Here is a 24,449-nt window from a genome sequence, read left to right as displayed (position 1 = left end):
CTTCTGCGCATGTGCCATTGCCTTGAGGGCGGAGAAGCCTTTTCTTTCCTTTCCTGACTTCCGGACGCCAAAGGAAGTGGCTCAGGGACGCATGCGTAATGTCTCCGCGGTAATTAAAGCAATTTCCTCGGCCGGCGTGAGGGGACCCCAGTCCCTCGGGGTTAGCGTTCCTGTCACGTGGCCTTTGTCTCCTCCGCGCCCGAGCGGGGTCGCAGGCTCTCGAGCTCCTCCCGCTTCCCATTGCCGGCTTCCCTCCGCTGCGCGACTCTCAGGTAGGCCCCGTGCGGATTCCCCTTGTTCCCCGCCGCCATGGCGCTGCTGAGGCCGGGTCCCCGGGGGAGTGCGTCCCGCCGCGAGATGCTGGAGCGCGAGCCGGACCGTTGGCGAGCTTCCTGAGTGGCCCCTGGGAGGGACGTCGGAGTTGCAAGGGTGCCTTAAGATCACCGCTAGTCTGACCCCCTCGTTTTTGTGGGGAAACTGAGGCACCGAGAAAGGGCAGAGTCGATGGGCAGCCCCTATCGCCTCTGCCCTTCCTGATTACACGTCTGGTTTCTCCTCAGACGCAAGCGGCCGCCTCGGAGACCTTCCCTGACCATTCTTGGTAGTCTCTCCCAGGGTAACGTGCTTGAGCTCCTTTGTTACACTTATCGCTGTCTGCAGTTAACTCTGTTTCTGCTTTCCTCCGCCAAGTGTTTTATTATATCCGTGTGCACACACTCCGCCCAGGCAAGCATCTGTGACACGCCAGGCGCTGTGCTGCGGGCCAGGTGTGTTTTAGGGGAGCTTCCAGACAGCTCTGGGCCGTTAGGAGCTGGCAGTCTCCTGGGGAGGGGGCTGGTTGCAGACAAGTCCCGGATGGGGATCGGTGCTGTGAAGAAAAGGGGCTAGTGATGGAGGATCAGGTGTTATACCTTCGGAAAGCAGGGAAGCCTCTGAGGAGAGAAGGTGACTTTAAAAAAAAGATGCTCCAAGAGTTTCACTGAACGTCACTTACACACTGTAACCTATTTAAAGTGCACATTTTGATGAGTTTGGAAAGTTTAATACAGTCGTGTAAGCATCATCACGGTGCAGTTTAGACCATTTCCATCACCCCCAAAAGTTCACAAGAGGAGCTGCCTTTTGAAGTGGGACCTGAAAATTGGCACTGAGAAAGCTGGGGATTTGGGAACGTATCTGAGTTTCCTGGGCTTCAAGAAAAATAATGAAATGTAGACATACTAGGTCTGAGCGCATTAATAATCTCAAAAAGCGACTCCCTCCATCGGGGGAGGCCTCGTCACCCCAGGTTGCAGGAACAGCTGGTAGGAATGCTTCAAACTGGGAGGCGCTTGTTGTGTTCACAGGCAGAAAGGAAACCCTCAGAGCTGGGGTGCTCAAGGAGGGAGTGAGAGACTGGGTAGACTAGAGATGAACACCTGCCTTCTGAACTTGTTGTGGGTTCCCAGTGTCCTGCACAACATACGGTCCGCAGAGGCTGATTAATGCTCCATGGTTGAGGAGAAGGAAGGAACAGAGGTTTCGGGCACTATGTGTGCAGCTTCACTTCAAGTGGATCTTAGTGTCTATTTTTGTAGATGAGAAAGTGTTAGTTGCTCAGTCGTGTCCAACTCTTTGCAACCCCGTGGACTGTAGCCCCACAGGCTCTTTTGTCCGTGAGATATTCCAGGCAAGAATACTTCAATGGGTTGCCATGCCCTCCTCCAGGGTATCTTCCTGACCTGTGGATTGAACCCTGTCTCCTGCATTGCAGGCAGATTCTTTACTGTCTGAGCCAGTGGGGCTAAATAATTTGCCCGAAATCATATATTTAGTTCCTGGGCTTGATTGCAGAACCTTTGTCATTCCTTTGCTCACACAGTTAGCTGATGTCCCAAATTCATCTCAATCATTTGAGTCAGATGGGGTCAGCAAGTGCCACATCCTTGCAGAGAGTCACTTTTTGAGATATTAATGTACTCATAGACCTAGTATGTCTACACTTATTTTTCTTGAAGCTCAGGAAACTCAGATATCTTCCAAAATTCCTCATATTCTTTGTTGTCATGATAAGAGATGCTACTCTTGTTATCTCATGTCACTCATGCAAGGCTCCTTTGGGTAGGCAGCTGGATGTAAGAATTTACTAACCAGTTACAGAATTGAAAATATGACATCAATGTAAGTGAATCATCAGAGAGAGAATATATATACTTTCTCCTTGTAAGGAAAAAAAGAAACTTGCTTATGACCCACTGTCCACTAGATACTACATTTTCTACATAGATAATCTGATTTGATACTCAGAGCAACCCTGGAGAAGGTGTTAATATTCTCTGTATTTGCAGAATAGGGAAAATGAGGCTTGGTCAGATTAGGATCCCAGTTCTGGGAAGTGGCAGAGGCGTGGTTCTAACCTAGGTGGGCCTACTAGACTATGGCACCCCTAAAAAACTCAAAGTGGGGAATTCTTGCGGGCAAATGTCCAGCACAATGCCAAACCAGATAAAGGTCGATTACTCTAAAACTCCTGTGATTGCTGCCAAGATTGGTTGCTTTTCTTAGTAACTTCATGCAGAAATAGTGACCTAAACCAGAGTGCAGAAATTTGTACGAGGAAAGTGAGCTGTCACTAAGTGGGAACCTGGAAGAACACAGCCTTCTGCTGGTTTCCTGTTGCATTCCTGCTGCTCAGCACTGTGTCTCAAACTGTGTAAAAATGAATTTATTTTCTAGCTGGTGACTAAAAAATACTCTGCTGTAATGTATCAATATTGGTTAATTAATTGTGATGAATGGAAGAAGGGAACTGGATGTGGGATATATGGGAACTCTCCTGTCTTTGTAATTTTCCATTAAAAACTTCTAAAAATAGAAAGCTTATTGTTAAAAGGCACTCTGCTTATTGCATATTTAAATCTCCTCAGAAGAGAGAAGCCTGACATCAAGTCATTTATTTATTTACTCTCTATATCCCTTCTATAACTTAACTGTATCTTTTTATTGCCTCTTAGGGATGTTTATTACTTAAGAGAGGACTTGTCCTTTACTTTTTCCATTATTTTTTAGGGCCAAAATGAGTCTGTTTGGAACAACCTCGGGTTTTGGATCTGGTGGGACCAGCATGTTTGGCAGCACAACCACAGATAATCACAACCCTATGAAGGTACCACATACAGCTTCACAGGGTTTTTAGAAACAGCACAGGCCAGAGAATCCCACATCCGTGATAGCAAGAGAATCCCAGTTGGTGTGGGAGCCTCCTTTGAGGTGAACACGCTGAAATTTTGTTCAGCCTGCTTTCTCAAATACTGGAGCAGAGGAACTGTGTGTCCCCTGGACTGGTGTCCTATTTCCCCTAACATTCCTAGTCACCAAAATCACACGAGGTGCTTGTTAAGATTGCAGGTGCCCAGGGTCCAGCCCACAACTGTGGAATGAGAGTTTCTCTGGGAGAGGGAGGCAGGTGATGACAATGGTTGAGCACTGCGGGGCAGGAATGACCTGGGGCCGTTGTTGGGAAACGTGGCTGCAGGCCTGGCTTTGAGATGCTGCCTGGGTCCAACAGTGCCAGTACCTTCACTGGCTGGGTTACAGTCTGCCTTTTTATCCAAGTGAGTGAGGTCTGATTAACTTAGTTCTTGGGAACAGGGACGCTTGACCTTGATGTGTTGGTGAGAAAGGAAGCAATTTTGAATTAAATCATGATGATGTATACATTTTAACATGGACTTTTTCCACCCCAGGATATTGAAGTAACATCCTCTCCTGATGATAGCATTGGTTGTCTATCATTTAGCCCCCCAACCTTGCCGGGAAACTTTCTTATTGCAGGATCGTGGGCTAATGATGTAAGTGCTTCTTAAATGCATGTTCTCTCTGTCATGTATCTCTCTGTATGAGCAGGGCTGGGTTTTTTGTTTGTTTTTGCTCCAAGTGAATAAAGCAAACTTATGGCTTATTCATTACCTTTTTTTAAAGAAATGAGTTTAAGAGTCTGAACCATTCTGAATGGCAGGCATTGATCACTTCTTGTGCCATTTTTTAAGAAAGCAAAATCATATGCATCATTCAAAAATGTATACTCTTGTTCAGTATCTTGAAGTATATTCCCTAATCATGTGTCATATTCATGGAAAATAAATGTTGTCCCTGATGCTCTGTGTGAATTTCCCTTCTAGGCATCCTGAAAATGTTCTTTAGGCTATGTTAAAGTTTTTCACCTTTAGCTATATTAACAGTCCTGCATCAACACTATACTTACCAAACAAAAATTGTAGTATTCAAAAAGAAAGGTAAAAATTCTGGTAGAAAAAAAGGCAAAGGATGTTTAGAAGCACTTCACAAAAGAAGTGCAGGTGGCTTGTTGGAGCAAACTTGAACCAATTAACCATACTCATAATCAGATAGATGCATAGTGGTTTGCTGCTGACTTAAGTGAGGGACTTAGGCCAGTTATCTTCTCTAAGCTTCATATCCTGAAATAAGATGGAGATGACAGTAAGTACACAGAGGTTTAGCTGTTGTAGAGATGAATTCAGATAACACATACAAAGTACATCATGGGAAATCCTCAAGTCCCAGAAAGGGAGTATCTGAGACACAGGGTACAGCTACCACTGGTTCAGATTTCAGCTTCTCCTTGCTGGTGCCAAGTATTATTCATTTTATTACGCCAGTTTGATAGGGGAAAGTGTCTGTCGTGTAAATTTGTGTTTATCTGATTATGGCTGGGAGCATAGGGGTTATCATTAATTGTTGTGTCTGCATTGTTTTATTATTGTAGGTTCGATGCTGGGAAGTTCAAGATAGCGGACAGACTATTCCAAAAGCCCAACAGATGCACACGGGACCTGTCCTAGATGTCTGCTGGAGTGATGTAAGTTTCATTATGTTTTTATGTGACCTGAAATACAAATAGCATGTATGCATGCACATTTTCGGAGAAGGCAATGGCACCCCACTCCAGTACTCTTGCCTGGAAAATACCATGGATGGAGGAGCCTGGTAGGCTGCAGTCCATGGGATCGCTAAGAGTCGGACACGACTGACTTCACTTTCACTTTTCACTTTCATGCATTGGAGAAGGAAATGGCAACCCACTCCAGTATTCTTGCCTGAAGAATCCGAGGGATGGGGGAGCCTGGTGGGCTGCCATCTATGGGGTCACACAGAGTCGGACACGACTGAAGTGACTTAGAAGCAGCAGCCCCATGCACATTTTAGAAATGCTGTTTCTGAATTTAAATATAGTCATTGATTGATATTCATAATATAGTCAGTTAACTTTTGTTATATTAGCTTTAGTTAGTCTCTCTGAAAGCTTCTTGCTTAAAAATTCCATTAATTTATTGACCTGTCTCCTTGAGCAAAGTGTTAGCTGCTCAGTCATGTCTGACTCTTTGTGCACCCTGCACTCCCCATAGATTGTAGCCTGTCAGGCTCCTCTGTCCATGGAATTCTCCAGGCAAGAATACTGGAGCAGGTTGCCGTTTTTTGAGCAAGGGGTTAGACAATTAAAGCTTTTCCTATGTCTCTTGATGTGCCAGGAGCCTATGTTGTTTTAAAATTAGAAATTTACAGTCCCAGGAAGTAAGTCCTATGGGGAAAATTAATCCTTTACCATTATTAGACTTTTGAAATATTTCCTTTCTTTGAAATTCTTTTTCCTCCCAAATACTGAACGTTAGCATTATAAGTTAATGTGTTTGAGTTTATTCAATTCTGAGCTCTCTTTTTTTTTGTTCGAGGGCAGAAGGTGGGTGATTGGGGAGTTTAATGAAGGTATACCATTTACAAAGAAGCCAACAGGGATGGTGAAGCCACGCTCAGCAGGAGCCTTGGCTGTGAAGGGCCCAGCCTCCCTCCCCTCCTTCTCCTGCTGGCAGCTGAAAACAAAAGCGCCTGACTCAGAGTTGGCAGATGTGCTGAGGAAGCTAAGTCTCAAGGTCCCTCCCTGGGCTCATAGAATTTTTTTTATTAGATGTAGTTTGCAGGCAGTAAAATTGAACCTTGTAAGTGTATGATTCTGTGAGTTTTGAGAAATGCATAGAGTTGTGATCAAAATATAGAAGAGATCCATCAGCCCAAAGATTTCCTCTTGCCCTTTGTAATCAGATCCCCCTCAGCCGCTCTCCCCTGGAGACCACTGGTGTGTTTTCGGTCCCTGTGTTTCTGCCTTTACTAGAACGCCATCACCAGAATCCTTTTGAGTCTGGCTGCCTTCAGCTCAGTGCACTCGTGGCCCATCCAGCTTGTATCTGGCAGCAGTTAGTCCTCCTTGTTGCTGAGTAGTGGTGCGTTGTATGGGTGTTCACCGTCTGTTCGCCGTCCACAAGCTGAAGGACATGTGGGTGGTTTTCCATTTTTGATTGTAGTGAATAAATGCTGCTATAAACATTTTGTATACTGGATTTTCCGTGAATATAAATTTTCTTTCCTCTTGAGTTTATATCTAATAGTGGGCTTGCCGAGTCAAATGAAAAATTTATGTTAATTTTATGAGAAACACCAGACTACTCACACCATGCATTTATATGATTGTATTTAGCTTACATATAGCGTTTATATAATTTATATAAATTATAAATTTATAATTTATAAATATTCTGTTTATGAATATTTTGAGTTGCTCCCATTTTAATCATCTCTGAAAGTCTTCTCTAAGGCATTTTCTGTCATCTGTAAATGTATTGCTGATTCGTCTGATTAGGTTATTATGAGATTAATAATAGTTTTAAATTACACATAGAAAAGCAGCCATTTGAGTAGATTTTAAATACCACTGATTTATTTTACCTGTCTTTCTTTACTGATGAGAGAACAGATCAGAATTGTAAGTGTCTTATCAAGTATGGTAAGAAATAGAATTACCTGACACCAGAACTCTGTTGCTCAAGTGTTAGTGAGTCACCTTGTACAGAAATGTACACCGCCCATTTCCTTTCTCTATCTCCATTAGAGCCGTGCGCCGTCTAGTGGAGGAGAAATATAGACATTAAGAGTTCCAATTCAGGGAGCTAAGTTCTTAGAGAGGCAGGATGCACTGTCCTGGGTGGACAGAACCCAGAAGGCAACTATGAAGTTTGGGAAGGGTGCACTGAAATCTTCACAGATGAGGCAAGAAAAAGCAAACCATTTGCTTATAGCTTTAGAGCTCTGTCATCCATTCCAAGTGTGGATTCAAATTTCAGCTCTGTCTTCACTTTTTGGCTTTGCCAAGTTACGTAATCTCTCTGAGTCTGTTATCCAGTCACTCAAAGACTAGCATGGCGCCTTTGGGGAGTGGTTAAGAGACTTGCTTGAGGGAACAGAGAGAAAGGCTGAGCCCAGACCTGGACCTTCTGGCTCCAGAGCCCATGCACTGACAGCCTCTCTCACAGGGGCTTATAGGAAATAGGAGCTGGTTTCTGGAAGAGGAAGGCATGTATGGAAAGGCACAGAAGAGCCAGAGTTACCCTCGAGGTGTAAAAGCCCAGCTTGGTGAGGGTGATTCTCCAAGCAGTCCAAGGACGTGGCTTGCTGCGTGGACATAGCAGGTGGAGCTTAGAGGAGCTGATTTGGGAGCATTTAGGGATCTCATTCTTCTGCCTCAGCCTTTTGATAGACTGGGTCTGTCTTGGTGTGTCCACTGGGGCCTGGCATCCTGCCGCTGGTAGGGTCAGCATTTCATGAGATTGAGGGGCCAGTGTTTCACTCAGCCTCAGGACAGCCCGCATTAGCATCTTTCCAAGGATTTGTGGACTTAGCCTTAGAGCCTCATTAATAGAGAAGAAGATTTTCTCTCTTCTTTCAGATGGAGAGCTTCAAATAAGTTTTTGCTAGGGAAGGATAATGGTAAATCTTTGAGCTGTGGAACCAGAAATGAAGTGGGAGGGGTCTGCAGATTATGGCCCATGGGCCCAATTTGGCCCATTGCTAACTTTTGTAAATAAAGTTTTCTTGAAACACAACCACACTCATTCATTTGACAGTGTGTATGGCTGCGTTCTAGCTACAATAGCAGAATTAGGAGTTGCAACAGAGACCACTTGACCTGCAAAGCTGAAATATTTACTATATCACCCTTTAGGAAAAAGAATTGTTGATGATTGGTCTAGATTTTCAGCTTGGTACTTACTGTTTTTAAATTGTCTTGTACTTCATAATTGACTGACGTACTTTATGAATTCTATATGTGAATATTTTAAAACCATAACACGGTGATTGCCAATTTTTTAAGCTGTTCTGTAGTTTATATTGGACCAATGATCATTGTAAATTAGTGTAGTTTTATTGCATGCACTTCAGAATGCTATTAGATGTTGAACTGAACACAAGTAATAATGATTGAACATGTGTGGTATAGAGCAGAAATTGCGGGGAGAAGGATACAGTATATGTGGCAAAATGTTTAAATTGGGAACCTAGATGATGGGTTTGTGAGTATTCATTGTACTATTCTTGTACCTGTTGTGGAGGCTTGAAATTGATGAAAATAAGAAAAAAAAAAAATGTAAGTGGTTCCTGGTAGGTCATACACATTGATACAGGATGTAAAAGGCTATTCCTAGAGACTGCCAGTGACCATGACTGCCTCTGAACAGTGAGCTGGGGTCGGGGAGGGACTCGGTTTTCATTACATAACTCTAAATGCTGTTTAAATTTTTTATTAACCTGTTTACACATTCTCTCTTAGAAAAAAATTGATGATTGAAAAGCGCTGGAAATGTGTTTTGTATATGACATTGTAGTTTGCAATACACAAGCCCCCAAATAATTGGAAAAATAAAACTTGCAAAATAAAACCTTCCTCAGTATGTTCAATCTAATATCTAAATGTACATATAGAATTTTTATTAGAATGTCGGAATTTTTTCTACTTTATTTTAGGATGGGAGCAAAGTATTTACAGCCTCATGTGATAAAACTGCCAAAATGTGGGACCTCAATAGTAACCAGGCGATACAGATTGCACAGGTAATAAATAATAAAATTTATCCTCTGCAGAGATGCTGGGCAAGGCAGGGTTGTAATGATTCTTATTCTTTGTTACAGGAAAGGTGCAGTTCAACTATACCAAATCAATTAGACTTAAATATACCAGAAACCTCTTAAGCACAAAATAACACCAATTTTATGAGCAGTCTCGTTTTTACTGGTGTTTCACAAGTCCTCTCAAGGGTCTTCTGCATTTGTGTGGTTGAAGGTTGCATCATAAGGAGCTAGTGATGTTCAGATCTATAAAAGGCAGTGTTAAAACTGATGCTCAGCATTCCAGCACCCATGTGTGGCTTGCCTTGTCCCAGGCTTCATTTGGTCACTTGTTCATTAGACAAATATGTATCAATTGCCAGTGATACCGCAGGCACTGTCCTTGGAGTAGAAACACAGCAGTGAGTGAGAGGCGCCCTTCCTATTTCAGGAGCTTTTACAGCCTGCTTGAGGATGGCAGGCAGGTTCTTGTGTGAAGACTGCTAAGAAAAGTAGAAACCATGAAGAGGAGAGAGCCTAGAACCAGAGGGTCAGGCCTGGTGGGAAAGAGCCTCTTGACACTGAGACATTTTCAGGAAGGTGTCACATACCCTGAGACGGCAGTACTGTGTGCTAGAGCACTTCTTCCATCTCTAATGTTTGTCTTCTCAGTGACACAGCTGTGGTGGAGTTCTCCCTGTGAGTTGTTTCTGAGTACCTCCCCCTTCACTCTCATACTAGTTAATTATGGTTCAAATCAAATTAAATTTTGTTGGTATGGAATGTTACACAGAATGTTTTGGTCATGGGGAAGGACGAAACTATCCTTTGGTTTTTGTTGAGTATGACCTCAATATTTAAAATTCCTTCTCTTTGAACTTCCAGAGCCAAAGCTGTGTGGCATGTTATATTACATTTACCTTGATCTGTCTTGGTTTTGTCTTGAAAGCACGATGCTCCTGTCAAAACAATACATTGGATCAAAGCACCAAACTACAGCTGTGTGATGACTGGGAGCTGGGATAAGACCTTGAAGGTATGCTGTATAGTCAAGGGACTTCCTGGCCTGACCAAGGGGGACATTATTCTTACACTATCTGGATGTTAGTTCTGAATGGTTGGTCACTTGTTCTTTTTTTTTTTTTTGTCTTTCAGTTTTGGGATACACGATCATCAAATCCTATGATGGTGTTACAGCTCCCTGAAAGGTGTTACTGTGCTGACGTGGTACGGAATTTCTTCTTTTTTATGATATCTTAAATTAGAGGACAATGTAAAAGCCCTTCAGACTTTAATTATAGATGTGGGATGTAATTTGGATTGCCTCAGTTGTCGTAAACCTAGATTTTTGTACTGCATATGTTCCAGAACTACAGAAAACTGGATGTCACACTTTTTTAGTCACTTGTTGTGTGAACATATTCAGTCACAGGCCATGCCGGCACCGGTATGATGCGTACAGTACAAAAACTGGCAATAACTTTGTGATGTGGGACTAGATCCTTTGGTGTCTGTCTCAGTGGGATAGAAGCTGAGGAACTTTCTTTATTGGTGTAGCAATAAGTCTTAAGAGTGTACTAACTGCCCCGTAATTCCACTTTCAGGAGTTTATCATGAGAAAAGTAGAGATGCAAATGTTCTTTGTTCTGTATAATGGAGTGAAACATTGGAAATGACCCATTGGGCCAACTAGATAGACACAGTCATTTGATTTGAGGGAATGTTACTTAGATGGCCACCACTAGTGTTCTCGGGAAAATGTGTGGAGTGGTGCTCACTGAACACGTTTAGTAAAGGATGTGAATTATATAGAAACATATGTATACACACGTGTATTAAAAAAACACTCAAAAAGACAAGAGAAAACATACCATAATGCTGACAACTGTTATCATTTGAAGGGCGTGGTAGAACAATGATTTTCATTTCTTCTCTATTCTTCAGTAAATGTTCTAAATAAATGTTTCATAATATTTCATAGTTTTGAAAACTGAGTCTTTTAAAAAGGTACGTGCTACTTTCCAATATGATTTATCTAGATTACCTTGAAACATGTAAATACCATTGGATTGTTAAATTTTAAAAAAGTTTATTTATTTTTGCAACTTTGAAAAAATTGATAGAATACTTTGGTATACGAAAGAGCACACCCCACTTTAAGTAGATCTCTGCTTTCCTGTTTTTCCTAGATATATCCTATGGCTGTGGTGGCAACTGCAGAGAGGGGCCTGATTGTGTATCAGTTAGAGAATCAGCCTTCTGAATTCAGGAGGATAGAGTCTCCACTGAAGCATCAGGTGAGTCACGATTCAGATCAGGAAGCTTGTATTTAGCATCTATCTTAGGGAGTAAGTGCCTGCATGTGGAAATTGTTATACTGTTGGATATTAAAAGGAGGTGAATTTAAGGATATAAACACAGTATTAGTGGGTAAATACCGTCCTTGGCAGACATCCCCTGGGTAGCAGAATGCTGCTGAATGGGTACACACCACAGTGAATTGGGAGTCCGTAGCTTCTGCCTTCAGCTCGGTCTCCACCTGCCTGCCACACGTTCTTAGATCTTCTTCACTCTCTTCCGATCCATCACTCCTTTGGCCTTTGTCTCTGCAGATCTGATCTGCAGCCTCTAGTCCTAGAACACAGAAACTGATAATTGGAAGCTTCCTCATCTTACTCCTGCTGAATGTAGAACTCTGGCTATACCTGCCTCTTCCCTGCCTTTCCCACCCCCCGTTGAGGGGTGGGCCACACTCTCCAGTGGCCAGTTTTGTTTGGGCTCTGTGCCGACCCACCTCTCAGGAGCCTCAGGCTATCAGCCACCCACCTCCCTCCTGTATCTCGTCTTACCCCCTCTCACCCCCGCAACTTTTGTTCATTGGCATAAGACAGACTCAAGTCTAATCCTGGGAAACAAACCTCTTCTGACCCCCACATCCTCAGCCAGCTAGGTACCTTTTCCTCTTGTAAGTCAAGTGTCTTAAACGAGCTTTCTTGGTTCCCCTACCTCCTACTCATTTCTCACCCACTCCTTTGAGACTTCTGCCCCTGTTTCTCCACCAAAACTGTTTCTGGCATGGCCATTGATGGCTTCCTAGTCAGTAACTCCAGTGGATACTTGTCACCCTCATCTTAACACAACCGTGGCACTCACCGATATTCTTACTATATGTTCTTAAGATTTTGTGCTTGGGCTCTGTAATGCCAGTCTCTTACCTCCTGCCTCTGCTTGCTGCTTTGTCTTCTTTGCTGTATCTTGAGGTTCCCCAGGCGTCTGCCCTGGGTCACTGCCTTCTGAACCTCAGCACAGTCCCATCTGCTGTTTATGACTGTTGGTTAGGCGTGTGTGGTGGGCTGGAGTCTTGGATCCCTAGCTACCTACCCTCTGTGCTCCTGACAAGGGCACTCGCAGTCTGACGGCTCCTATGCGTGTCCGCCTGTCCTCCCGCCCCCGCCAACGTATCTCAGCCCAGAAGCATCCCATACCAGGCCCAGGGCCTCCCCACTGCCCCCAGCCTGCTCCTACCCATATGCTCTGCATCTCACTAGGTGGGGCCTCCACCTTTTCTGGCTAGGCCAGAAATCAGGGGTTGTCCTTTACTCACTGCCCTTCCTTTTCTCCTCCCCCATCTCATTAACCACCACCCTCACTTGCACCCTGTGTGTGGTTTCGAATCTGACCATTTCTCTCCTTCCAACTCGAACGCAGCTCTTGTTGAATGACAACAGGAGTGTGGACCCGTGCATCTCTGCCTCTGGAGACTGGGCCATGGGCTGTTTGTTTGGGATCTTCTGTGGGGTCCAGGAGACCCTCCTTTGGGCCCTTAGGCTCAGTGTTGGATCAAGTGCAGTGTCTAGCTTTTGCATAGCTTATTCATGGTTTAGAAGGTTCTGGCCACATCCACTGTATGCTTGACCCTTGTTCCCACATCCTCCCCCAGCCAACACTACATCCCTTTTCCAGTTGGGGACGCAGAGACCCTGGGACACTGGGTGACTTCCTAGAGGGCACTCGCTTAGTCAGTGGTATGCTGCAGATCAAAGTGACGTGTCCTCCCAACCCACCAGGGGGTCAGTGCCAGAATAGGAGCTGGTGGGGCTGAGGGGTGCGTGCCCTGCTGCAGTGACAGTGAGGCCTGCAGGGTGGCAGAGGAGCAGCAGCACCTGGACGGAAGCATGTGGTCTGCGGTTTATTCATAAAATCATGTGGCTAAATAAAAAAATAATGCCTACTGGAGGAATGGAAAAGTCTTCATCGTGTTTGAGAAATATGTTTCTGGTTCTTTCAAAACCCAAAAATGGAGTACAAGTTGTTTACTTTCACGTTATTTATGGAATGTTACACTTCACATGATGATGGTATACTTTTTCTCCCCAACTATAGCATCGATGTGTGGCTATTTTTAAAGACAAACAGAACAAGCCGACAGGTTTTGCCCTGGGAAGCATCGAGGGGAGAGTTGCTATCCACTACATCAACCCCCCAAATCCGTAAGTGAGGCCTGGCCAGCTTGCAGGTGTTCGTGTGAGACATTTTGTTTTGAAGGAAAGCTAAGTTGGGCCTTTGCTTTTCAGTGCCAAGGATAACTTCACCTTTAAATGTCATCGATCTAACGGGACCAACACTTCTGCTCCTCAGGACATCTATGCGGTGCGTCTTTAGAAATGTTAATCCTGAGAATGTGTCTAGAAACTAGACTTGGCGGTGGATAGCTGAGTCATTATGGGATCAGAAAAGATCACTGTCATTGTGTGTGTTCATGTCCAGGGATAAATGGCTTACGTGGGAGGTTTCGGTTTTCTGTTTTTATGAACATGTTGACTCTCTTCATTCTCTCTGTTTCTGAAATGCAAGCTTAGGAGTTTTGGGGAGCAACTTCCACCTGTATGAGTGCTGGTAGACAGTTGGTACGCTTAGCTAAAACTGAGAAATTGCTATTTGCTGAAAAAGAAAAAGGCATTTTCCTGAGGTTGGCCCCTTGGTGCCACTAGCTTACATACTTATTAACTTCTGCTGACTTGTGTTTTTAACAAGAGACAAGATTCAGTCCTGGGCTGTCAGTTGGTTCAGGAAGCGGGGCTGGTTTCTGATGTGATCAGCAGGCCATCAGCTCTAATGAAATTATGGTGGTTCATTTTATGTTCTCATTGAACCAGGGAGTCTGCATTGTCAAAAACCGGCTTTCTCCTCCCTTCTCTGCTCCTCATTGTATGTATCCATCCTTCATAGGTTAATGGAATTGCGTTCCATCCTGTCCATGGCACCCTTGCCACTGTGGGATCTGATGGTAGATTCAGCTTTTGGGACAAGGATGCCAGAACAAAACTAAAGACTTCGGAACAGTTAGATCAGCCGATATCGGCCTGCTGCTTCAATCACAATGGAAACATATTTGCGTATGCTTCCAGCTACGACTGGTCAAAGGTGAGAGTCCTCAGGCCTGCACTGGCGCCGTCCGGCAGCAGAGCCAGGCTCTGGTGTACGAAGGCCTGAGCTTGGTCGTGAGGCCTCTCCAGCCGTGCTGTGTGGCTTGCACGTGGCCTGTCACATCACCTCACCGCAGCAGGAAGCAGCAGGGCCTCCCTCTCGGCCTTTCCCTGAGAACATGCCCACGTGAGCTGCTTGGTCAGCGTAAACCCGGCAGCCGACACTCGGGGGCATCTGAGTCATTCAGGGATGTCGGGGGTTGTTGGGTGAGAGTGACGAGGGCTCGGCAAGGTGCCCAGCCTTCACCAGAGGCATAGGCTTTTTGTTTGTTCGCTGTTTGGGGAGGGAAGTTACAGACTGATGGGGTCCTGGTTGTGTTTGAGTCATCCCAGTGCCATAGTAAAAGAACTGACCCTCACACTCAGGTTTCAGCCACAGTCTCGCCTCCACACGTGTCTGTCTTCACTCATCCTGCCCCGCCTCCCCTCCCATCCCCAAAACACTTAACTCCATTATTCTCTGCCTCTTGTTATTCCATCTTCTCTTCCTATCCCCTGTCTCCTTCTGCGGTCTGTAAGCACGCACTTCAGCTGTTCTGAAACAAGCGTTAAGAATCCCAGTGTCCCCTTCCTGGTAAACTCGCCCAGAGGGGTAACCGCCTGCCCTCTTGTTCCCCAGCTCTGTCTCCTCCTCAGTTTCCTGGAGCTGTAGCTGGGATCTCGCTGCCTTTGTCCTGTCCGGTCCAGAAGCTGCTTATTGTCTGTGTTGGGCACTGTGGGCCACCCCTTCCTCTTCCGTTCACAAAGCCTTCTCCCTGGTCTCTGACATTTCTGTTGTCTGTTGTATTCCTGCTCTGGACTGCTCACCATCTCTGGTGGCTTCTGCTCTTCTTCCCAACTCTTGCATGCAGGCCTTTTTCTGTGGTTCTCCGTCAGGTTCCTCAAGGTGCATCTGCATTCATGAAGCACCTCCCTCATAAGCTAGTGGCTCTTGTGTCTAACCTGCCTCCTGACCTTGCACCCCAGTTCTCCCTGTGTCCCCATCCCAATGGGGTGTCTGCACCTGGGTACCCCCTGAGCACCTTAACCTAGGACATAAAAACCGGGTGGATTTTCCGACCCGTCTCCTTTCATCCTCCAGGCTTGCTGCTTCTCCTGTGTTCCTCTTTACTTAAACACCACCTGGCCAGTGGGGCAGAAGTCTTGGAATCGCCTTGGATTCTGTCTCTTTCTCTCAGAAGAGCTGGGCCCGTGCAGTACATCTTGCCCACTCAGCACACTGTTGACCTGTACTGCCGGCTCTGGCCTTGGGGAGGCTCAGCCTCTCGGAGCCTTTGCTTCTGTGAGCCATGCAGCTGCCCCTCCCCCGTCCCACCCCTTTTTTAAGCAACTTCACTGGGTTGTAATGGAAATGCAGTAAATTGCACATAACATATGTAAGAAGTATACTTTGATCAGTTTCAGTATCTTTATATACCCAGGAAACCATCACCACAGTCAAGATTAACAAACAGTTATCTCCCAAAAGGTTGTGTATTATTGTAATGCTTTCTTTCACACACACATTGATTTCCTTTCTGTTGTTACGGATAAATTTGTGTTTTCTAGAATACTATACAGATGGAGTCATACACTAGGTACGCTTTTTTGCTGTTGAGTATGTCACTAGTTTGTTCCTTTTTACGACTGAGTAGTATCCCGTGGTCTGGGATCACTGTTTATCCATTCACCTGTGGAAGCCATACCCTCGGTTTTACAAAGAGTATGCTGTTTTTGATTCTGCCTGTCTGGGGTCGGAGCCAGCTTCTGACCTGAGGCCCCAGTGTCCCCGTGGGTCTGTGATGGAACTCCTCTTCTTCACCTGCTCGACCTGCAGCCACATCAAAAGTCCATGTTTTACTCACATGACACTCAGGGTTCTGTTTTCAAGCCTTGGAAAAATAGTTGTAGATTGAAAGAAGTGTACAAACAAAGCTTGTTGATTTGAATGCTGCTCAGAATCCCTTAATCTGAACAGTTAATGTCAATTTACAGTGAAATACTTAATTATAATCTTTTAATTTTAAAAAAAGTTGTTTTAGGAGTTTTCCATTGTTCTTAGTTGAAGGACAGTTATCTGTGGTATGGAGTCATGATGACGTGATTAATATTAGGTTGCTGCTTTAGCATAACCAATAAGAAAAGCTATATTTTGTATATTATGAGAATGATTGGTCATTGGTTGAGCAGAATTTCTAGAACCATCTCGGCATAACTGTCAAGGAATGAGAATAAAGTGTGCCATTGCAGAGCAGGTGGCAGGGTACACCCAGAGGCCCTGCCCACCTCTGTGTTCCAGGCCTTTTGGTTACCGTGGGTTTCCACTCCTCTGTCTTGTCCCCACTCTGCTCTCTTCCTGTCACTGTCATTGTCACTTACAGCCTTTGTGGCTGCCATTCCTTTCTCCCCTCGTTGTTCACAACCTGGCCTGAACTGGGTGTTTCCAGCTCCCCCAGTGTCATGTAGCCCCCTCCCTCCCCGGCAGATACACCAACACCTGCACTTCACCTCCCTTGGCGTCTGGGACGGCACGTCTGCTCCCTCTGACGTCACAGACCAGGCGTCTCCTATACTGAGAAGCCTGCAGCTCATCTTCCACCAGCCTCCCCTTTCCAGGCTGTGCTGTCTGGGGAGTCGTCTCAGCAGTAAAGCAGTGGGTGGAAGGTTGACAGGAGTCTCAGTGCTGAAGAGGCAAATATGTAAAAGATCATCCTTCCAAGGGGACATTGCAAGTCCCACATCCTTAACCTTTTCTCTGGGGACTGAAGTTTTTGTTTAAGATTTGACTTTTATTGCTCTCCATTTACCTCTTTCACTCCTAACAGATTATGCTTCACACACAGGGCATAGGACTTGGCATGTTAAAAGTGCCCACAAAATGCTAACCTGATTTTTCATCAGTTTTTAAGATACTATTTTTTTTCCCCTTTAGGGACATGAATTTTATAATCCCCAAAAGAAAAATTACATTTTCCTGCGTAATGCAGCTGAAGAGCTAAAACCAAGGAATAAGAAGTAGTGGCTGGAGACCTGTGGGTTGTCTGGAGTTTTCTCTCCATTCTGCCTCTGTACGAATTTGGATCCCAGCTTTCAGTAGGTTGTCAGCCCTGGATGTGGATTTCAACCTCTGGAGAAAACGATGTCATTCTTCAGCAGGCAGGAGCCCGGCGGTCGCAGTGACTGTCCGTCTCCATTCCACTGCCGGCTACAGGTTTCGTCTGTACCTCCAAGGAGATTCAAATCATTATAGACGTCCCTAGATTCACATGGGCGCCTGCCAGGTATTTGCAGTGCTTCATCCAGTGTATGTATCAGAGAACATTGGGAAACATTTGGCGAGCCTGTACTGTATTTTGTAATAAACATTTTGAAGATTGTCTCCTAATCTCCCTTTGTCCGACTCTCCTCTCACCCACCTGTGAGCTCTGAAGTGGTTGTCCTGCTCAGCGTCCTCGTTGGGTTTTGGTTTGTGATTGCAGATGTCCTTTCGGAAATGAGACATCTTGTCCCCCAGGAGAGACAGTCCTGAGCTGGGGTTGTGTCTGCCTGGTGGCATGTCCAGCAGCAGCCTCTCCAAGCATTGCTGGACAGAGTTTGGATGTGCTTTTCTTTTGCTTCCCTCATTCCCATCTTTGACATTCTAGTGCTTTTCACCTCTGCTGGGTGTCCTGGTGACTGGAACATGGTTCTTCCTGTTTTGAAGGACAGCCCTTTGTGGGCGAAGCCCAAGTGGGTGATGCCTTTGTGGACTCCACAGTTAGAACCCAAGTCCACTGCATGGAAAGTGCTCTGAGCTCGTGCCCCCAGTAGCCATAATTTTGGAGTGTTTTTTTTATTTCATGTAATAAAATTCCTGATTGGTAAGTATCAGAAATGAGAGTCTGTTGTGTTTTTACCCTGCAAACCCAAATGCTTCTGCTTTAGTCTTTGGGGCCGGTTGTAAATTAACTTGCTCAGTGTGGAAGTCAGGTATTGTAATATTGTAAGACATGTTTGCCTACTCCTAAAAGACAAAATAAAGTTTTCTACTAAAAGACATAACCTGCATCAGTGATTTAAATTCTTCGCTTATCAAATCATACATGAATTCAGACTATTAACTCTGATTCTTTTGGTCTGAAAAGTTTTGTTGTTGTTTTCTTTTGGCTTTTCTGATTTTTTTAATTTTTTGAGAGAGAAAGGCAGGTGCACTAGAAAGTTCTTAGTTTTCAAGTTAAAAGTTTACAGCTAATTTTTTCCTTTCCTTTATGAATCAGCCCTGAGCCCTGTCATCTGTATGTATGTGCAGATGTGGCTCTGAAGAGAGCTGGGCTCTAGCCAAGCTTGATTGTCTCGGTAGTCCACGTTCGTTAGCAATGAGAAGAAATGTATCACTTTTAGTTCAGCCAGAGTTTCACTGTTCTTTTTTTACAAGCTAGTGACTGGCTGTGGTTGAAAGTGACCATAGAATAGTGCATATTAAGTCATGGACCTTTTAGAGTGTTCTTTTCTAACTGTCAGATTTAAAATATTTAAGTCCCTGGTTGGACTTATGGCTGTAGAAACCAGTTATAAGTAAGGGCCCCAGGATGTGAACCCTGGAGATGTGTTCAGTTCTGTGTTGGCCTAGAACCTGAAACATAAAAGTGAACCTGTAAATATTTGTTGAAATCATTAAACTTCGTAAGATACTTGTTTTCACATTTTGTAAAAGGTATGTGGGTTTCTTAGGAACTCTCCATCTTCAACATCCCTGTAGGCACCAGTACTGTGTGTTCCCTACAGCAGGTGCCCGGTTGCTCAGTTGAATGCAACTGCGACCCCAGGGACTAGAGCCCACCAGGCTCCTCTGTCCATGGAATTTCCCAGGCAAGAATACTGGAGTGGGTGGCTATTTCCTTCTCCAGGGGATCTTCCCAACCCAGAGGTTGAACCTGCATCGGCAGGTGGATTCTTTACCACTGAGCCACCTGGAAGCCACAGGTGCTGAATAGGTATTCATAAATTTGATGACATCTAGTTTGGGAAGACCCAAGTATAATCTTCACTCCACTTTAATTAGTGTCAAGCCATTCTGCCATTAAAAATTTATACCCAGTTTAAGATGGAGTTGCTTTCATTGAAGGTGGAGTATGTAAACCTCATGGAGAAGACAGGTTTTGTTGTTCATTTTTTTCCCCGAACACTTTTTAATGAAAAATTTCAAACGTGAAGCAGTTGGGAGTTTTATAGTGACCATTTATCTACACCCAGATGCTACAGTCAACACTTGGCTACCATTCCTTGTTTTTCTTTTAAATCAATTCACTTACAACATTTGCTCAAAAATAAATTTGTCATTGAGATAAATTTAGAGAAAAAAATTTCATTACTACATGGAAAACTAGTATGTCTTACCCAAACTAGAAAGTTACCATAAAAAATACAGTGAAAATTCCACAAAGGTGACTATTCCATGTGTTCTGGGCTACCTAGAGAGAGAGAGAGAGATTTTTTTTTTAATTCAAAATTTTAGTTTCCTTTAAAGGAAAGGCTCTGTAAGAAATGAACGTTGAATGCATATAGGAACATCTAAGCCAGCATTTTCCAATTAAATCATGACCCCTCGTAGGTGGTACAATTAGAATGAATTGTGTCAAGTGAAGCCACAGACAACAGAACCTATTCCAGTACGTGGCTTAACAGTAATGGTAAATGTTGTTTTGCATGCTGTGCTACCATTACATGTTTAATAATATACTGGATTGGGGTTTCTTTTTCTGTCCCTCTTTTTACATGGTTTAGGGCAGTGGTCCCCAACTTTTTTGGCACGAGGGACCAGTTTTGTGGAAGAAGAATTTTCCACAGACCAGGAGGTGGAGGGCATGGTTTCAGGATGATTCAAACACATTACATTTCTTGAGCACTTTATTTCTATTATTATTACATCAGCTCCACCTCAGATTGTCAGGCATTAGAACCCAGGTGTTGGGGACTTTTGATTTGGGTGGATTCTTGAGGTTCAATAACCTCAAGTAGCATTTATTGCATGAAATGCCTGTATGATGTAGTTAAGAACATGCACTCAGAGTTGGACTGCCTGCCTCCACATCTCAGCTGTCAAGTGATGACCAACTCTGGGACCTTAAGCATGTGACTTAAACTGTGAGCTTCAGTGACTTCGTCTAAAATGGGAGACACTAAAAGTAGCTGCCACAAACAGTCGGTGTGAGTATTCAAAGAGCTAATGGGTGTGAAGGGCTTCAGTGGCTGGCGCATAATAAATGTCAGCTGCTATGCTCTAACTTCAGGGAGATGGCGTCGAGGGAAGTTTCCTGTCCCAGGGAGCCTTTTGGGACCAAAATGCCCCTAAGAGGATTCTGCCTCAGGGAGGCTGTGTTTCAATGTGACCAGCAGATGGCGCCAAGGACGCCAGTGCCAGTGTTGGGGACCAGCTTCTGTATTCAATTTCACCGACTTCAGCTTATTAGAAGAAATGGTGTGGGTCACCGTTTGCTGTTGCTTGTAAAATAGTTGGGAAGTAGAGTCTAAGGATTATTGATGCTGCTAGAAGACTAGTCTTTAACACATTTTTATCTTAGAAGATTGATGTCCTGTGTGGGAAATTATGAAAGTCAAAGTGAAAGTGTTAGTCATGTCCGACTGTTTGCAACCCTATGGACTAGCCTGCCAGGTTCCTCCCTATGGACTAGCCTGCCAGGTTCCTCTGTCCATGGGATTTCCCAGGTAAGACTGGAGTGGTTTCCGTTCCTTTCTCCAAGGAATCTTCTTGACCCAGGGATCAAACCTGGGTGTCCTGCATTGCAAGCAGATTCTTTATCGTCTGAGCCACAATGCTGAAGGGGACAGTTTTTCAGAGATCAGATTCCTGAATTTCTGCTTAAGATTTAATGTCCCTGTTGGTTTCCTCCTGGGACATTGAGGCCTTCTTGTGTGGGGTGGGGGGCGGGGGGCTCTGAGCACTTGCTCACCCTTAGCATCCCTGCCCTGGTTTGGGAAAGTAAGATTCAGAAAATCTCCATCCCACATGGGTATTGGTGGCAAACAGCCCATTTTAAGATGCATTTTAGTAACTTTGGGTGCTCCAGGCCTCTGTGTGTCTAGTCAGAATGGAGATGTAAAATTTGGCACAGTAGATTTCAAAAACAGAATATAAATATCTTCTTTTAATATCACATTGAAATAATATTCTGGATGATAAAATCAATTTCACCCTGTCATACTTTTGTAACTGCAGCTACTAGAAATGTAAATCCACCACAGTGTATTTCCCCAGGACACTGGGGCCCCAGGCCCTCTGACTTTTTGAAGATTTCCCCACTCATCACGTCATATGTTAAAATGTACCCACATCCCACCTTACATACATATTCCTGCTGCAAGTGTTTGGAAAAAAATTTTTTTCTTTTTTTATGCTTTACTTCTGAGATTATTTGGCAGCCTATAACTCACACTTGGCAATGATTTCTTAACGATCACCAAGAATACCAGGAAGTTTCTCAAAACATGTTTTCTGATGACTCTTTGGAACACCGAAGAGTTTGACAGTATTATATTTGTGGACACTTACATTAGTTTGGGGTTGTTTTTATATTTTGAAGCCAATTTTCATTCTCTCCTTCCTGCTACCAACCCCACCCCCAGACACATTTGCAGGCCCTTGAACAAGCTATATAAGCCCCAGTCCTGGGGTCCAGAGTGCCTGGTGGGAAGTCTCTTGGGGCTGTAGTGTTTAGCAAAGGCAGTTTCAACACTAGAGTCCTATTTCCTTGAAAGATGCTAGGTTGACACCCAGAGACCCAGCGTTTCATAGCTCTGCAGAATTTCCTGCTAAGTGAGGACTCCTGGGTTTCACAGATCTTGTTCATCAGAAGGCAGGAGAAGGCAGGAAAATCCTGTGGCTGCAGTTTTGAGAGGGTTTTTTTTGTTTGTTTTTTTGTTTTTTTAATCATGACAGGTGTTATGTCACCAAAGAGCAAACAGAAACAGAGTAAATAACTTGGAAGCCTGATGTAAGTCTGTTGTGAATTTTGCATTGATGTGTTGAGAAATATTCTTTAAGGTGAGGGCCATTTCCAAAGCAAATAAGAAAAACCAGTTACACACATGCTTAAACAGTAATTCAGCCCCTGAAAAGCAACTGGTATGCATTCTTTTGGTTTTTTTCCTCCCAGGTGTGGGGCAAGGGTGGTGATGGGGAGAGGCCATGGACACAGTACTAAGACATTGTCAATCCCCTGTCTCCCATGGACCAAACCAGCACTACCCTTTAGGTCATCACGGCCCCTGGCAGTGCTGGGTCACCCCCAAGGCTTCAGCATCCCTTCCCCATCACCGGTCAGCAGTGGAGTCTCTTCCTTTTGAGTCTTGAATTTAGATGTGGCTGGTAGGCCCCCATACCACGTCAACACTGCCCCTGGTGAGCTTAGGGCCATTGATCACACACCAGATTTCACAAGGCTGCCTGGGGATGGGGAGGGGCCTATCCCTGGCCCTTCACTGGCTACTCATTGGCCAGGACTCACTGCCTGCAGTGGAGTCAAACCCCAGCCCCTGCTGACCCTGGGCACCTTATCAGGCACCGTGTGTGGGTTCTCAGTCGCTTCAGTCGTATCTGACTCTTTGTGACCCCATGGACTGCAGTCTACCAGGCTCCTCTGTCCACGGGATTTTCCAGGCAAGAATACCTCGGGCACTGTGTTTATCATCATTTCCACTCCCTCATGGATCTTTCTGGCTCTGGGGTTTGCCCTTAAAGAAGTGTGGTGGAGGCTGACTTTTTCTGAGAGAGAATGCCTGGAAGCATTCAAGCAGGTTGCTTCCCACTGTCCTCAGCTCAGTGCGTGTTTTCTGGTGCCAAGGCCCAGAGACTCCCTCAAGGCTCCTCAGCTTCTGGACTTCACCTGACATGAACCACTGCTCGGCTGCCTCTGTGGGCCTCTGCGGCCTCCACAGTGAGGGCCCTTGAGTAGCAGGGAAGGCCCTGAGCACGATTCTGAAGGCTAACAACTTAGTCGCCTGCAGATGCAAAGGAAGTATTTGTCATGGGCAGAATTGTCCCCCACTCCCCCAGTTGTATCTCGAAGTCCTAACCCCCAGTACCTCAATTATGACTGGATTGGAGAGAGGGTCTTCAAAGAGGGGATTAAATGAGGTCACTAGAATGGGCCCTAATCCAGTATGACTGGTGTCCTTAAAAGAAGAGATTAGGACTCAGACACCGCAGAGGAAAGACCATGTAACGACAAGGAGAAGACAGCCAGCCATCTGCAAGGAGAGAAGCCTCACAGAACCAACATTGCCCACACCTTGATCTTGGACTCCTGGCCTCCAAAAGTGTGAGGAACTAGATTTCTGTGGTGCTTTGTCCCAGCGCCCTCAGCTAAGTGTTGCCAGGTAGCCATGTGTCTTTCAGCCGTATGACCAGGTGTCCCCTCTGGAATACACCCCATGTTCATGCCACACCTACAAGAGCCTTCACACACATTCCCGGGCCCCCAGAGCAGGTGCAGAGTAGGGCTGCACTTGCCTGGGACAGGGTCTCACCCTGGCGCTCACTGAGAAGACCCCTGCTGGCAGGTGGGCACCCTCCCTCTAGCTGCAGAGTTAGTCTGGCCCCCATCCCTGCACTGATTCTCGCAGACCACTCTCAGCTCGGGGATTAGCCACACCATCCTGGGAAAGGGGGCTCCCATTGGCAGGACAGGCTTCCCAGCACACCTGCTGGCCTGGGGGATGCAAAAAAACTAAGACTCCTGTAGCCTTCCCGGTGAGACTGGCTGTTTAATCCACATCCTCACCCCAGTGGCGGCTGCTCTTAGAAGGCTGACAGAGGCAGTGCCCCAAGGTATGCACTGACATACCACCATCAGTCCCCAAGGTTCCTACTGCTTCCCATGCCCATTCGCACAGCAAAGGGACTTTGCAGATGTGCCCGAGGTGCTGGGCTTTGAGATAGGGAGCTTATGGTAGATTTTCCGGGGGGCCAGTGGAGTCGCAAGGGTCTCTAACTGTGGAAGAGATGGGTAGAAGGGAGAGAGTATCAGGGAGATGCAGTGGGAGAAAGACTGGGAG

General features: G+C 45.1%; 1 protein-coding gene across 3 annotated transcripts; it reads left to right on the top strand.

The window, feature by feature from the left end:
- The first annotated feature begins 77 nt into the window (after window positions 1-77).
- RAE1 (ribonucleic acid export 1) lies at window positions 78-17,781 on the top strand. 3 transcript variants are annotated; one of them, XM_070381511.1, is made up of 13 exons: window positions 78-272; window positions 691-767; window positions 3,049-3,145; window positions 3,726-3,830; window positions 4,766-4,858; window positions 8,851-8,937; window positions 9,881-9,967; window positions 10,087-10,158; window positions 11,121-11,228; window positions 13,315-13,421; window positions 13,506-13,581; window positions 14,161-14,355; window positions 17,329-17,781. In XM_070381511.1, exons 3-13 carry the CDS (start codon window positions 3,056-3,058, stop codon window positions 17,413-17,415), a joined length of 1,107 nt encoding a protein of 368 aa, XP_070237612.1. In that variant the 5' UTR covers window positions 78-272; window positions 691-767; window positions 3,049-3,055; the 3' UTR covers window positions 17,416-17,781. The 3 variants fall into 3 exon arrangements, with proteins under 3 accessions (XP_070237612.1, XP_070237611.1, XP_005888038.1); XM_070381510.1 differs by lacking the exon at window positions 691-767 and adding an exon at window positions 561-616; XM_005887976.3 differs by lacking the exon at window positions 691-767 and having other exon boundaries at window positions 79-272.
- The last annotated feature ends 6,668 nt before the right edge of the window (window positions 17,782-24,449 follow it).

The sequence above is a fragment of the Bos mutus genome, chromosome 13 (genome assembly GCF_027580195.1).
Source record: "Bos mutus isolate GX-2022 chromosome 13, NWIPB_WYAK_1.1, whole genome shotgun sequence".
NCBI lineage: Eukaryota > Metazoa > Chordata > Mammalia > Artiodactyla > Bovidae > Bos > Bos mutus.
Note: the sequence above shows the minus strand (reverse complement) of the source record. Positions and strands in the feature narration are given on the sequence as shown.

Bases quoted from the DNA above. Each gene is read 5' to 3' on its own strand.
- RAE1 (XM_070381511.1), top strand. From the start codon at position 3,056: ATGAGTCTGTTTGGAACAACCTCGGGTTTTGGATCTGGTGGGACCAGC. The intron at 3,146-3,725 runs GTACCACATACA...TTTCCACCCCAG, and splicing joins ATAATCACAACCCTATGAAG to GATATTGAAGTAACATCCTC. The intron at 9,968-10,086 runs GTATGCTGTATA...TTTGTCTTTCAG, and splicing joins GCTGGGATAAGACCTTGAAG to TTTTGGGATACACGATCATC.